Consider the following 12500-nt stretch of genomic DNA (forward strand, 5'->3'; position numbering starts at 1 on the left):
GATTCACTGCGCTATCACCATGTTTCCATCTCTCTACAGACCTCGATGAGTGTCAGGGGAAACTGCAGGTTTGTACCAGCAACGCCATTTGCATCAACACCATCGGGAGCTTCAACTGCCAATGCCAACCTGGTTTCAGATTCTCTGCTTATGCTGGGCACTGTGAAGGTTAGTCCAACAGGAGGGCATCATTGCATGTGTGTCTTCTCTTGAATGATTGATTGACTGCTTCAGCTGGAAACATCACTACATACTGTGTATATTTGTTGTATGATCAAGGACAAAACAGAGTGAAACCCTCTTTCCTACACCCCTTCTGTCAGGACCCGGTTTCGAACCTGGGTCTCCGGAGTGAGAAACAGTCACTTAACCAACTGAGCCACGAATAGACAGCAGAACCCAGAAGATGAGGCAGACACAGCAGTACTTAAGACGGTGTATTTAATAAAGAAAAAATCCTAAAATGCAAAAAATGGCAAATCCAAAAGGTGGTAGGAAAAACACAAAAAGACCTCAAAAGAAACTCACCAAAAAATAAACAAAAACAAAAAACAGAATACCACAAGAACTTCACCCGGAATCGACAAGAGTACACAGAACACTAGGGCAGGGTGCTAACATACAAACACAGAGCACAGAACTGAGGGAAACAAAGGGTTTAAATACAATCAGAGGAAACGAGACACAGGTGCAAATAATAATGGGGATCAAGGGAAAAACATAGGGACAAAAAGCACAATGGGGACATCTACTGACCAAAACCCGGAACAACCCTGGCCAAATCCTGACACCTCTCTCTCTCTCTCTCTCTCTCTCTCTCTCTCTCTCTCTCTCCCCCTCTCTCCCTATATCTCTCTTCCTATCTCCCTCTCCCCCCTCTCCCCATTCTCTCTCTCATACCCTCTCTCTTTGTCTCTGTCTCTCTCTTTCTTTCTCTCATTATCTCTGTATTTATCTCTGGTCCTCTTGTAGACATCAATGAGTGTAGCGACAGCAACAGCTAAGAATGCCCCGTTATCACCTACTGTACAAACACCATGATATTATTCTATGTAAGTTGTGTCAATGTGATTATGTGTATTTACATATTCATGTAGAAGAAACAGCAACAGCCGTGTGAAAGGCTCGGGTGTCAGTTTAGATTGTCTGTGTGTGTGTGCGTGTTTGTGTGTGTGTCTGTATGTGTGAATCCTACATGTAAAGGAAACAAAACATTACGTGCATTATCTTCTCTGTTCTGTGCAATATTTGTAGAGCGGTGATTCCCCAACTTCTCCTCTAGAAAAACAGAAAGTCCTCTTCTTTGAAGAACTAACACAGCTGACTCTAACGGTCACCTGATCATCAAGCAATCATCAAATTCATTCGTTAAATCAGCTGCATTAGTTCTGGAATACATCCACTACGTGGAGAGGTTAGGGAATCACTGGAGGAGAGGATAGGGAGTCACTGGAGGAGGGGTTAGGGGATCACTGGAGGAGAGGTTAGGGAGTCACTGGAGGAGAGGTTAGGGAGTCACTGGTGAGGAGGTTAGGGAGTCACTGGTGAGGAGGTTAGGGAGTCACTGATGAGGAGGTTAGGGAATCACTGAAGGAGAGGTTAGGGAGTCACTGGAGGAGAGGTTAGGGAATCACTGGAGGAGAGGTTAGGGAATCACTGAAGGAGAGGTTAGGGAGTCACTGGTGAGGAGGTTAGGGAGTCACTGGTGAGGAGGTTAGGGAGTCACTGGTGAGGAGGTTAGGGGGTCACTGGAGGAGAGGTTAGGGAGTCACTGGAGGAGTGGATAGGGAGTCACTGGAGGAGAGGTTAGGGAATCACTGGAGGAGAGGTTAGGGAGTCACTGGAGGAGAGGATAGGGAGTCACTGGAGGAGGGGTTAGGGAGTCACTGGAGGATGGGTTAGGGAATCATTGGAGGAGAGGTTAGGGAGTCACTGGAGGATGGGTTAGGGAATCACTGGAGGAGAGGTTAGGGAATCATTGGAGGAGAGGTTAGGGAGTCACTGGAGGATGGGTTAGGGAATCACTGGAGGAGAGGTTAGGGAATCACTGGAGGAGAGGTTAGGGAGTCACTGGAGGAGAGGATAGGGAGTCACTGGAGGAGGGGTTAGGGAGTCACTGGAGGAGAGGATAGGGAGTCACTGGAGGAGGGGTTAGGGAGTCACTGGAGGAGAGGTTAGGGAATCATTGGAGGAGAGGTTAGGGAATCACTGGAGGAGAGGTTAGGGAGTCACTGGAGGAGAGGTTAGGGAATCACTGGAGGAGAGGTTAGGGAATCACTGAAGGAGAGGTTAGGGAGTCACTGGTGAGGAGGTTAGGGAGTCACTGGTGAGGAGGTTAGGGAGTCACTGGTGAGGAGGTTAGGGGGTCACTGGAGGAGAGGTTAGGGAGTCACTGGAGGAGAGGATAGGGAGTCACTGGAGGAGGGGTTAGGGAATCACTGGAGGAGAGGTTAGGGAGTCACTGGAGGAGAGGTTAGGGAGTCACTGGAGGAGAGGATAGGGAGTCACTGGAGGAGGGGTTAGGGAGTCACTGGAGGATGGGTTAGGGAATCATTGGAGGAGAGGTTAGGGAGTCACTGGAGGATGGGTTAGGGAATCACTGGAGGAGAGGTTAGGGAATCATTGGAGGAGAGGTTAGGGAGTCACTGGAGGATGGGTTAGGGAATCACTGGAGGAGAGGTTAGGGAATCACTGGAGGAGAGGTTAGGGAGTCACTGGAGGAGAGGATAGGGAGTCACTGGAGGAGGGGTTAGGGAGTCACTGGAGGAGAGGATAGGGAGTCACTGGAGGAGGGGTTAGGGAGTCACTGGAGGAGAGGTTAGGGAATCATTGGAGGAGAGGTTAGGGAATCACTGGAGGAGAGGTTAGGGAATCATTGGAGGAGAGGTTAGGGAGTCACTGGAGGATGGGTTAGGGAATCATTGGAGGAGAGGTTAGGGAGTCACTGGAGGATGGGTTAGGGAATCACTGGAGGAGAGGTTAGGGAATCACTGGAGGAGAGGTTAGGGAGTCACTGGAGGAGAGGATAGGGAGTCACTGGAGGAGGGGTTAGGGAGTCACTGGATGAGAGGATAGGGAATCACTGGAGGAGAGGTTAGGGAATCACTGAAGGAGAGGTTAGGGAGTCACTGGTGAGGAGGTTAGGGAGTCACTGGTGAGGAGGTTAGGGAGTCACTGGTGAGGAGGTTAGGGGGTCACTGGAGGAGAGGTTAGGGAGTCACTGGAGGAGAGGATAGGGAGTCACTGGAGGAGGGGTTAGGGAATCACTGGAGGAGAGGTTAGGGAGTCACTGGAGGAGAGGTTAGGGAGTCACTGGAGGAGAGGATAGGGAGTCACTGGAGGAGGGGTTAGGGGATCACTGGAGGAGAGGTTAGGGGATCACTGGAGGAGAGGTTAGGGAGTCACTGGAGGAGAGGATAGGGAGTCACTGGAGGAGGGGTTAGGGAGTCACTGGAGGATGGGTTAGGGAATCATTGGAGTAGAGGTTAGGGAGTCACTGGAGGAGGGGTTAGGGAGTCACTGGAGGATGGGTTAGGTAATCACTGGAGGAGAGGTTAGGGAATCACTGGAGGAGAGGTTAGGGAGTCACTGGAGGAGAGGATAGGGAGTCACTGGAGGAGGGGTTAGGGAGTCACTGGAGGAGAGGATAGGGAGTCACTGGAGGAGGGGTTAGGGAGTCACTGGAGGATGGGTTAGGGAATCACTGGAGGAGAGTTTAGGGAATCACTGGAGGAGAGGATAGGGAGTCACTGGAGGAGGGGTTAGGGAATCACTGGAGGATGGGTTAGGGAATCACTGGAAGAGAGGTTATGGAGTCACTGGAGGAGAGGAAAAGGGAGTCACTGCCCTATCAACATGTTTCGTTCTCTCTTCAGACCTCGATGAGTGCCAGGAGACACCTCAGGTCTGTGGCAGCAACACCAGTTGCCTCAACACCTTCGGGAGCTACCACTGCCAGTGCCAACCTGGGTTCAGATTCTCTAATCACACGTTGAAGGTGAGTCCCACAAGAGGGAATCATTGTGTGTGTGTGTGTGTGTGTGTGTGTGTGTGTGTGTGTGTGTGTGTGTGTGTGTGTGTGTGTGTGTGTGTGTGTGTGTGTGTGTGTGTGTGTGACTTCTCTTGATTAATTGATTAATTGATTGACTGCTTTTGCTTGAGACATCACTACATACTGTACATATGTAGGTATGGAAAGACTTTATAGAGTCCATAGAGACTATTGCATTTGTGACTTTAAAGACTATTGAGACTATGCATTCTAAAGGGTCTAAAGATTCTGTAGTGACAATTGAAACTATAGAGACAAAAGGGACAATAGCTACTATGGCAACCACAGAGACTGAAGCATTTATGTCTATATAGACTATTGAGACTATCGATACTGAGGGAATAAAGATACTAAAGAGACTATAGAGACTGTAGAGGAACCACAGAAGAAGGTAACGATAAGAGAATGGTTGAAGATGCATAAGGAGTAACCAGGGGGATTACTGGGTGTGTTGGGGAATAGGGTTAAGTGAATGTGGATGTGAGAGTTGAAATGACAGGTTAAGATGATTGACATTTGGATATTAAGAGATTGAAATGTGGATAATGACAGATTGATATTTGGAAAATAATTGGTAATCTGAAGTATTGAATTTAGGACAATAAGAGATATTATTTGTACTGAGTGAATGAGAGCTTCCAGGGAACTAGACTCAGTGTGAAAGAGGTGTGTGTATGAATGAATACCCCAACCAGTTCTGTGAGCTGAGTTTTTAACATTATATAGGGATGCTGCATGATGTGAAGATATGAAAGGAGAAAGTACTATTACCGAATATACTGTATGAATATTATACTGAGGTACTAGAGATGTGATGATGTAACAATGTATGTAGAGTATAATGTGTTACTAGAAGTGTGATGATGTAACAATGTATGTAGAGTATAATGTGTTACTAGAAGTGTGATGATGTAACAATGTATGTAGAGTATAATGTGTTACTAGAGATGTGACGATGTAACAATGTATGTAGAGTATAATGTGTTACTAGAGATGTGATGATGTAACAATGTATGTAGAGTATAATGGGTTACTAGAGATGTGACGATGTAACAATGTATGTAGAGTATAATGGATTACTAGAGATGTGATGATGTAACAATGTATGTAGAGTATAATGTGTTACTAGAAGTGTGATGATGTAACAATGTATGTAGAGTATAATGTGTTACTAGAGATGTGACAATGTAACAATGTATGTAGAGTATAATGTGTTACAAGAGATGTGATGATGTAACAATGTATGTAGAGTACAATGTGTTACTAGAGATGTGATGATGTAACAATGTATGTAGAGTATAATGTGTTACTAGAGATGTGATGATGTAACAATGTATGTAGAGTATAATGTGTTACTAGAGATGTGATGATGGAACATCATTACTTTAAGCTGTGAAGGTCAGTCAATGTGGAACATTTCAAGAACTTTGAAAGTTTCATCAAGTGCAGTCGCAACAAACATCAAGCACTATGATGAAACTGTCTCTCATGAGGACCGCCACAGGAAAGGAAGGCCCAGAGTTACCTCTGCTGCAGAGGATAAGTTCATTACAGTAACTGTCTGTCATGAGGACCGCCACAGGAAAGGAAGGCCCAGAGTTACCTCTGCTGCAGAGAATAAGTTCATTACAGTAACTGTCTGTCATGAGGACCGCCACAGGAAAGGAAGGCCCAGAGTCACCTCTACTGTAGAGGATAAGTTCATTACAGTAACTGTCTGTCATGAGGACCGCCACAGGAAAGGAAGACCCAGAGTCACCTCTACTGTAGAGGATAAGTTCATGAGGAGACTGCAGGAATCAGGCCTTCATGGTCAGATTACTGCAAAGAAACCACTACTAAATTAAACCAATAATAAGAAGAAAATTGCTTGCACCAAGAAACACAAGCAATAGACATTAAACGTATGAAAATGTGTCCTTTGGTCTGATGAGTCCACATTTGAGTTTTTTTGTTCCAACCACCGTGTCGTTGTGAGACACAGAGTAGGTGAACGGATGATCTCCGCATGTGTGGTTCCCATCGTGAAGCATGGAGGAGGAGGTGTAATGGTGTGGGGTGCTTTGCTGGTGACACGGTCTGTGATTTTTTTTAGAATTCAAGGCACACTTAACCAGCATGGCTACCACAGCTTTCTGCAGTGATACGCCATCCAATCTGGTTTGCACTTAGTGGGACTATCGTTTGTTTTTCAACAGGACAATGACCCAACACACCTCCAGGCTGTGTAAGGGCTATTTGACCAAGAAGGAAAGTGACAGAGTGCTGCATCCTGGCCTCCACAATCACCTGACCTCAAACCCAATTTACATTGCTTGGGATGAGTTGGACCGCATAGTGAAGGAAAAGCAGCCAACATGTGCTCAGCATATGTGGGAACTCCTTCAAGACTTTTGGAAAAGCATTCGAGGTGAAGCTGGTTTAGAGAATGTCAAGAGTGTGCAAAGCTGCTATCAAGGCAAAGGGTGTCAACTTTGAAGAATCTAAAACATAAAATATATTAAGATTTGTTTAAAACCTTTTTAGTTACTACATGATTCCATATGTGTTATTTCATAGTTTTGATGTCTTCACTTTTATTCTACAATGTAGAAAATATTCAAAATAAAGAAAAACCCTTGAATGAGTAGGTGTGTCCAATCTGTGGACTGGTTCTGCATGTCAATGCAACAGGTTCAAAATGATTTGATTCCAAGAAAGGAGCTCTGGGATTGTTTACTTTAGAAGGTGCCTATTCTGCTTAATGGGACACGGTATGATCTGAAGTATGATTCTGTTTACACATGGTTTTATCAAGACGTCCCGCCCAAGATGCAATAAGCTCGATTAAGATGAAGACTTTTAGGACTGATTAAGATGTAGCAGAGTGAAAACTAAGTATGTTTATTTTCTTTCTTCCAGTACTGATGGAAAGTCCAATATCCAGTTTTCTGATGAGTTGACCAATGATTTTGTCACGTCTGCTCCTGCTCCCCCTCTCTGACGCTCGAGGTTGCCAGGCGACTCATCATTACTCACACCTCTCACCATCGTTACGCGTCCCAGCGCTTCATCGGACTCACCTGGACTCCATCACGTCATTGATTATCTACCCTATATCTGTCACCCCCTCCAGTTAATTTTTCGTGTCTGCATTGATGTTGTTTTGTTTCTCCTGTCCAGACGCTCTTCCTGTTTTTCGTGTCTGTTAACCCATTAAATATTCATTCCCTGTACTTACTTCTCGTCTCCCAGCGTCTGGCATCACAGAGCCATTACAGATTGTGTACATTTCCTTTTTAAAGACTTGCTGAAGCATTTGACTTAGGATAACAGTTAGTGAGACTGTAGTTATATACAGTATAAAGATACCTGGATCCGGCTGTTTTTTCATTTATTTTTATTTAAATTTAACCTTTATTTGACTAGACAAGTCAGTTAAAAACAAAATGTTATTTACAATGATGCCCTAGGTAGAGTGGGTTAACTGCCTTGTTCAGCGGCAGAACAACATATATATTTTCTTTCAGCTCCGGAGATTCGATCTAGCAACCATTCGGTTATTGTCCCAATGCTCTAACCACTAGGCTACATGCCACCCCTTAGGATACCTATCTCCTCTCTTGGGTAGGGGGTAGTATTTTCACCTCCTGATGAAAAGCATGCCAAAGTAAATTGCCTGTTACATAATCCCAGAATTTAGGATATGCATATAATTAGTAGATTTGGATAGAAAACACTCTAAAGTTTCCAAAACTGTTAAAATAATATGCCTGTGATTATAACAGCACTGATATGGCAGGCGAAAACCTGAGAAAAATCCATCCAGGAAGTGGAATTGTTTTCATATGGCTGTTTTTCATTTAAATAGTTTGTCTGGTTTCAGGTTTTTATTTTGAAAAACGACGTGTTAAAAGCCATTTCAACAGTTTTAACAATAGTTATCAAGGTGTCATACAAGGAGGGAAAATGTTGCTGTCTGAAGAGGTAGCATTGAATTGTACACAGCATCTCCTCTCACTCAGGTGACTGTGACCTCCTCCTCAGACCAATTGACAGTACGCCCAGAACATTGTTCTGGGAACCAAAATGAGTATCTCAGTTTCAAGGAACCAGATTTGAAAGAAGAACCCTTGTTAGTTATCAGTCAGTCAGTCACTTGCAGGAACCAACGTTGCATAATGAATCATGTAAATCATGCTTATATGAATTGTGTGGATAGCCGTATATCAGAGAACTAACGGGACTGTCCCGGCAGAGCTCCTGACCGATGTGAACTATGCATGGTGTTTGTTGGAACCTCTCCAGCTTGCTGATAATAAAGAATGATTCATTTAAGTTTGACTTTAAGTCCCTGGTGGTAATTTCCACGACAACGCAAATAATATTATGTTGTCACATCAGCACGGCAATGGTTGTAATGGATACCCTGTTTGGTTTGTGCAAGTGTGATTGATAGGTGAGAACGGCATGTTTGTGTGTCCGTGTGTGTGTGTTTGTGTGTCTGTGTGTGTGGCAAGGGCTCAACATGCTTTGTGTGTGTCCACTACAGATGAGGATGTGTGTGTGTATTTGTGCATCCGTGTGTGTGTGTGTGTGTGTGTCTGTGTGTGTGTGTGTGTGTGTGATGCGAGTATCTCAGCTCAGCTTGTGTGTGTGTGTGTCCACTACAGATGAGGATGAGTGTGTGTGGGTTCCCTCGGTACGCAGCCCTCTGGGCATGTGCACAAACACACCTGGTCGATACACCTGTCTGTCAGGGCTTAGTAACAACAGTAACAACACTGCGCCCGGCACAGATGAGACGGCTGAGGCCATGCTAGCCCTGACCCCTGATGCCTGCCCTGATTACTGACCCCCGACCTCTAACCCCCCCAACACCGTTTTTTTGGCCACATTCCAATCCAGACATCTGCCTGAACTCACAGCTGTACCCATCACGTGATATAGCAGCAATCTGATGCCTGACTGAGCTGTAAGTCCAGAACAGACTGTGGGAGGAGCACAGTACAACATAGAGCCATGACTACATGGAACTCTATTCCACATCAAGTAACTCACGCCATCAGTAGTTTGATTAAAAAATAAATACACCTTATGGAACAGCGGGGACAGTACCCTAAACCAGTTGGAACGTGACCCCATACCCTGAACCAGTTGGAACGTGACCCTGTACCCTAAACCAGTTGAAACTGATCTGAGTGTGGTGCTTATATTACAGTAGGGACTTTCCTCTGTTGCTGTAGATACCGTTATTCCACTAGCAGCTTCCTCTTTCTAGTGATGAGGCCCAAATGACACCCTCTTCCCTGTATAGTGCACTACATTAGACCAGGGCCCTATTCCCTGTATAGTGCACTACATTAGACCAGGACCCATAGTGCACTGTATTATAGGTTGTCATTTTTGATGCATGCTAGGATGGTTACCATGGTAACATTTCATCACTGGTGTGCAGTGGGTTTCTGGGTGTTTTAATCTCCACCTCAACTTCCTCTCTGTCTCATGTCTTCATTTATAACTTAGTTTGTTAGTTCGTATAACTTAGTTCAAACAGACAGGTCATTCATTCACCTGACCACACGACTGAACAGTAGTCAAGCTGCGTCAAAATTAGGGCCTGTAAAACCTGCCTTGTTGACAGTGCTGTTAAGAAGGTAGAAACTAGGGCCTGTAGGACCTGCGTTGTTGACAGTGTTGTTAAGAAGGTAGAAACTAGGGCCTGTAGGACCTGCCTTGTTGACAGTGCTGTTAAGAAGGTAGAAACTAGGGCCTGTAGGACCTGCGTTGTTGACAGTGCTGTTAAGAAGATAGAAACTAGGGCCTGTAGGACCTGCGTTGTTGACAGTGCTGTTAAGAAGGTAGAAACTAGGGCCTGTAGGACCTGCCTTGTTGACAGTGCTGTTAAGAAGGTAGAAACTAGGGCCTGTAGGACATGCCTTGTTGACAGTGCTGTTAAGAAGGTAGAAACTAGGGCCTGTAGGACCTGCGTTGTTGACAGTGCTGTTAAGAAGGTAGAAACTAGGGCCTGTAGGACCTGCCTTGTTGACAGTGTTGTTAAGGTAAAGCAACACTTTATTATGGACGGACTTCTCCCCATCTTAGCTACTGTTGTATCAATATGTTCTGACCATGACAGTTTACGATCCAGGGTTACTACATGCAGTTTAGTCACCTTCACTTGCATAATTTCAACATTATGCATTTGAAGATTTATTTGAAGTTTAGGGTTTGGTGAATGATTTGTCCCAAATATAATGCTTTTAGTGTTTGAAATATTTAGGACTAAATTATTCCTTTCTTCCCATTTTGAAAGTCACTGCAGCTCTTTGTTAAGTGTTGCAGTTATTTCAGGCTCTGTAGTAGCTGACATATACAGTGTTGTGTCATCCTCATGCATAGACCCACTGGCTTCACTCAAAAGTGTGGCAACTGCTCGGCCTCCGACCACAAGGCCCTGCAGAGTGTTGTAACGGCTTTCTTCCTGGGAAGGAGAGACGGACCAAAACGCAGCGTGGTTGTAGTTCATGGTTTTTAATAAGAAAACTCAACATGAACATAATACAAAACAATAAACGTGGCAAAACCGAAACAGTCCTAACTGGTGCAGAAAACACTAAGACAGGAAACACTAAAGGACTATGGTCAGAACGTGACAGTACCCCCCCCAACATGCAGACTCCGACCGCACAACCTAAACCTATAGGGGAGGGTCTGGGTGGGCATCACCCCATCATAGTCTTTGTCCACCTCCTTAGCGTCCCTTGAATGGCGACCCTCACCGCCGACCTTGGCCCAGTAACCCAAAGGGCCCCACTGGACTGAGGGGTGCCTCATTACTGAGGAAGCTCAGGACTGAGAGATAGCTCAGGCAGGTTGACGTCTCTGGCGGATCCTGGCTGACTGGCGGCTCTGGCGGAACCTGACTGACTGGCGACTCTGGCGGATCCTGGCTGACTGGCGTCTCTGGCAGATCCTGGCTGACTGGCGACTCTGGCGGATCCTGGATGACTGGCGACTCTGGCGGATCCTGGATGACTGGCGACTCTGGCGGATCCTGGCTGACTGGCGACTCTGGCAGATCCTGGATGACTGGCTGCTCCTTGCAGACTGGCGGCTCTGGCGGCTCTGGACAGACGGGAGACTCTAGCAGCTCTGGACAGACGGGAGACTCTAGAAGCTCTGGACAGACGGGAGACTCTAGCAGCTCTGGACAGACGGGAGACTCTAGCAGCTCTGGACAGACGGGAGACTCTAGCAGCTCTGGACAGACGGGAGACTATGGTCAGAACGTGACAAGTGTAGTGCGAACGGCCCAGTACATCACTGTTACCAGGCTTCCTGCCATCCAGGACCTCTATAACAGGCAGTGTCAGAGGAAGGCCCTAAAAATTGTCAAAGACTCCAGCCACCCTAGTCGTAGACTGTACCAGAGCACCAAGTCTAGGTCCAAGAGGCTTCTAAACAGCTTCTACCCCCAAGCCGTAAGACTCCTGAACATCTAATCAAATGGCTGCCCAGACTACTTGCATTGCCCCCCTCCTCCTTTACACGGCTACTCCTCTCTTTTATTATCTATGCATAGTCACTTTAATAACTCTACCTACCTCAATTACCAAGACTAACCGGCTGTCCCCGAAAAGAGACTCTGTACCGGTACCACTGTGTATAGCCTTGCTAATGTTATTTTACTGCTACTCTTTCATTATTTATTACTTGTATTTCTTATTCATAATTGTTTAAGTATTGTTTAATAAAAAAATGTTTAAACAGCATTGTTGGTTAGGGCCTGTAAGTCAGCATTTCACTGTATTGTGTGGCAAATAACATTTGATTTCGTGTCATTAGTAAACATTTAAAAGGTAAGGGGCCTAGAATTCCTGATTCTACCTGGATTATGTTCTTATGAGGCTTCCATTAAAGAACACCCTCTGTGTTGTGTTGGACAGGTAACTCTTTATCCAAGCTATAGCAGGGGTGGAAAGCCACAACATATGTTTTTCCAACAGCAGACTATGATTGATAATGTCAAAAGACGCCCTGAAGTCTAACAAAACAGCCCCTACAATCGAATGTTCTTCCCTGTAAGTGTGTTGAAAGTCTGTTGTCAATTTGTTTACTGTAAAAATGCATTGTATCTGGTCAAACACCATTTTTTCTAAAGGTTTACTAAGGGTTGGTAACAGGGTGATTGGTCTAAAAGTTTACTAAGGGTTGGTAACAGGCTGATTGGTCTAAAAGTTTACTAAGGTTTGGTAACAGGCTGATTGGTCTAAAAGTTTACTAAGGGTTGGTAACAGGCTGATTGGTCTAAAAGTTTACTAAGGGTTGGTAACAGGCTGATTGGTCTAAAAGTTTACTAAGGGTTGGTAACAGGCTGATTGGTCTAAAAGTTTACTAAGGGTTGGTAACAGACTGATTGGTCGGCCTTTTGAGCCAGTAAAGGGGACTTACTATTCTTAAGAAGCAG

At 45.3% G+C, this 12500-nt stretch overlaps 1 protein-coding gene across 2 annotated transcripts in view; it reads left to right on the top strand.

Annotated features, from left to right (window-relative positions):
* LOC135531135 (adhesion G protein-coupled receptor E2-like) overlaps positions 1-8374 on the top strand; it is a 20684-nt gene extending 12310 nt beyond the window's left edge. For both annotated transcript variants that reach the window (XM_064959250.1, XM_064959258.1), the window contains 3 exons: positions 40-168; positions 3876-3997; positions 6953-8374. In XM_064959250.1, coding sequence (XP_064815322.1) covers positions 40-168; positions 3876-3997; positions 6953-6958 — 257 coding nt within the window. In that variant the 3' untranslated portion in view covers positions 6959-8374. The remainder of the gene's footprint in view (positions 1-39; positions 169-3875; positions 3998-6952) is intronic.
* Positions 8375-12500: the final 4126 nt, after the last annotated feature.

Source organism: Oncorhynchus masou, chromosome 5 (genome assembly GCF_036934945.1).
Source record: "Oncorhynchus masou masou isolate Uvic2021 chromosome 5, UVic_Omas_1.1, whole genome shotgun sequence".
NCBI lineage: Eukaryota > Metazoa > Chordata > Actinopteri > Salmoniformes > Salmonidae > Oncorhynchus > Oncorhynchus masou.